This window comes from Cyprinus carpio, chromosome A7 (assembly GCF_018340385.1).
Source record: "Cyprinus carpio isolate SPL01 chromosome A7, ASM1834038v1, whole genome shotgun sequence".
NCBI lineage: Eukaryota > Metazoa > Chordata > Actinopteri > Cypriniformes > Cyprinidae > Cyprinus > Cyprinus carpio.
The window spans coordinates 41672333-41674832 of record NC_056578.1 but is presented as its reverse complement, the minus strand read 5'-3'; the positions used below and the strand labels follow the sequence as shown (position 1 = coordinate 41674832).

General features: G+C 27.5%; 1 protein-coding gene across 1 annotated transcript in view; it reads right to left on the bottom strand.

Annotated features, from left to right (window-relative positions):
- LOC109049531 (adhesion G protein-coupled receptor L3-like) overlaps positions 1-2500 on the bottom strand; it is a 133313-nt gene that overhangs the window by 13602 nt on the left and 117211 nt on the right. The window contains exons 18-19 of the mRNA XM_042761400.1: positions 1304-1429; positions 1121-1171 (exon numbers count right to left, since the gene is read on the bottom strand). Coding sequence (XP_042617334.1) covers positions 1121-1171; positions 1304-1429 — 177 coding nt within the window. The remainder of the gene's footprint in view (positions 1-1120; positions 1172-1303; positions 1430-2500) is intronic.

Below are 2500 nucleotides of genomic sequence, written 5' to 3'. Positions count from 1 at the left end.
GACAGCATACAATGGAAATCCTGCCTGCGCTGCGCTTCAGTCCGAGAACTCGAATGGAAATGAAGATTTCTCAGGAAAGCAATGAATTATTTGTGCTGGGACTGAATTGAGTTTTTATTCTAAAAAGCTTGTAGCAAACTACAAGACTACGTAGTACTTTTTTGCCGGATAGAATATATACTGCGTGTAGTATGCAAATGTTTTAATATATTTGTGCCGTAAATATGCATGAAATACTGTCATGAAACAGACTGAATTGTAAAAAAGCACAAACAAATGCATCTTTCTTTTGCCTTTCCTGTAAAATACTACAATACTACCTTTTTAAACTTACTGTCAAAATGAAACCGTTTGGTTTTGAACAGATTGTATTGTAAAAAGCATATATAAATAAATGAATTAAATAATATCTGCTATGACTTTTAACTCAAATCAAATTCCCTCTGAGTTTTATCAGACTTCCAAAAAGATTAACACACCAAACTGGATTAAAAATGCAAAATAAGGAGGTAATGTGACATAAATATAGTATAAATTACTGCTCTTGGAAATGATTATCATTGCATACTGCATTCCATTTTACATGCAATTAAAAAAAATAAATAATAATAATAATAATAATAATAATAATAATAATAATAATAATAATAATAATAATAATAATAATAAAAAAAATAAAAAAAATAATATTTTAAATGTACAAGTCAAGAGTTTGGAATAATAGAATTATAAATTATTATAATTATTATTATTATTATTATTATTATCATTATTATTATTATTAATAATTAAATGAATTCCAGCTTTGATCACAGAAATAAATTACATTTTACAATAAAAAAAAATAATAATAATAATATTTCTGTAATAATATATAACTGTAATTTTAATCAAATAAATGCATCTTTGGTGAGCAGAAGAGACTTAAAAACATTTTAAAAAATATGAATTACTCCAAACTTTTGACTGGTAGTATACGAATTTACATTTATGAAGAATCACTTATTGACTCTTACTGAAGTGCTGCTTCTAACACAGAGCAAAATGAATCAATAAAACAAATGCGATGCACTGAGCTGCTCAGGTGTGTGGTGTATAAAGTCATAGGGCTGATAGTTACTTGCTCATACTGTAACTGTGACGAGTTTGTCATACAAGGCGGGTGATGAACTTGTGATGAAAGAGGAAAGAAAACAAGAGAAAGACACAAAGAGAGAGAGAGAGAGTGAGAGAGAATACACACACAAGGACACTCACAAAATCTCTTGTGTTTGTGCTGCTGCGTTTGTGTGTGTGTTTGTACCTGCGACGCGGAGGAGTATCGTCCCGGGCCGCGCGACGACGAGCTCTTCACCGAACCCATAGACGACTCCACGCTCTTCCCGCTGTAGCAGTGAGTCCGCAGACACTTCCCGTACTCTTTACGCACCTACACACACACACACACACACACACACACACACACACACACACACACACACACAACCATAGCCATTAAACCGTGCACCTGCTGTCATTCATTGTGTGTTTTCATTGTCGTGTGTTTCAGTGATATACTGTGTAATGGTTGTGTAATTCATGGAACTGTTTATTAAATGATGGCAGCATTAGAAATGAGCTCATCTGTAAATTTACATCAACTCACTGAAATGGGTCCATTAGCTGAAAACTCACTTGCACTAAGATGACTCTGAAATCATGTCAAAACTATCAAAATGTAGTGAACAGGCCTATATGTAATTATAAACCATAACACCACTTTGAACAGGGTGCTGTTTTATTTTAGTATTATTTATCTATTATTATAGTTTATATAATTTAGAATTAGCTTTTATTTAGTTTATATATATATATATATATAATATATATATATATTATATATATATATATATTTTATATATATAGATATATATATATATATATATATATATATATATATATATATATATATATATATATTTAGCTTTATTTATTTGTAATATAATCAATAAAAAACACACTCTCAGTCTCATAATAATAATAATATATATATATATATTATTTCTTTCAAATAATAATATATATATATATATTAGGGCTGTCAAATGATTAATCACGATTAATCGCATCCAAAATAAAAGTTTTTGTTTACATAATATATGTGTGACTACTGTGTATATTTATTATGTATATATAAATACAAACACATGCATGTATATATTTAAGAAAAATATGTTGTTTATATATTAAATATATTTATATATGATATAAAATATAAGAATATTAATATATAAATGTATAATACATGTAAATATTTTCTAAATATATAATTTATGTGTGTGTATTTATATATACATAATAAATATACCCTGTACACATACATATATTATGTAAACAAAACTTTTATTTTGGATGTGATTAATCGTGATTAATCATTTGACAGCCCTAATATATATATATATATATTTTAGTTTTAGCAATTTTATTACTTCAGCTTATTTTCTATCAGTTGCCAGGAAAA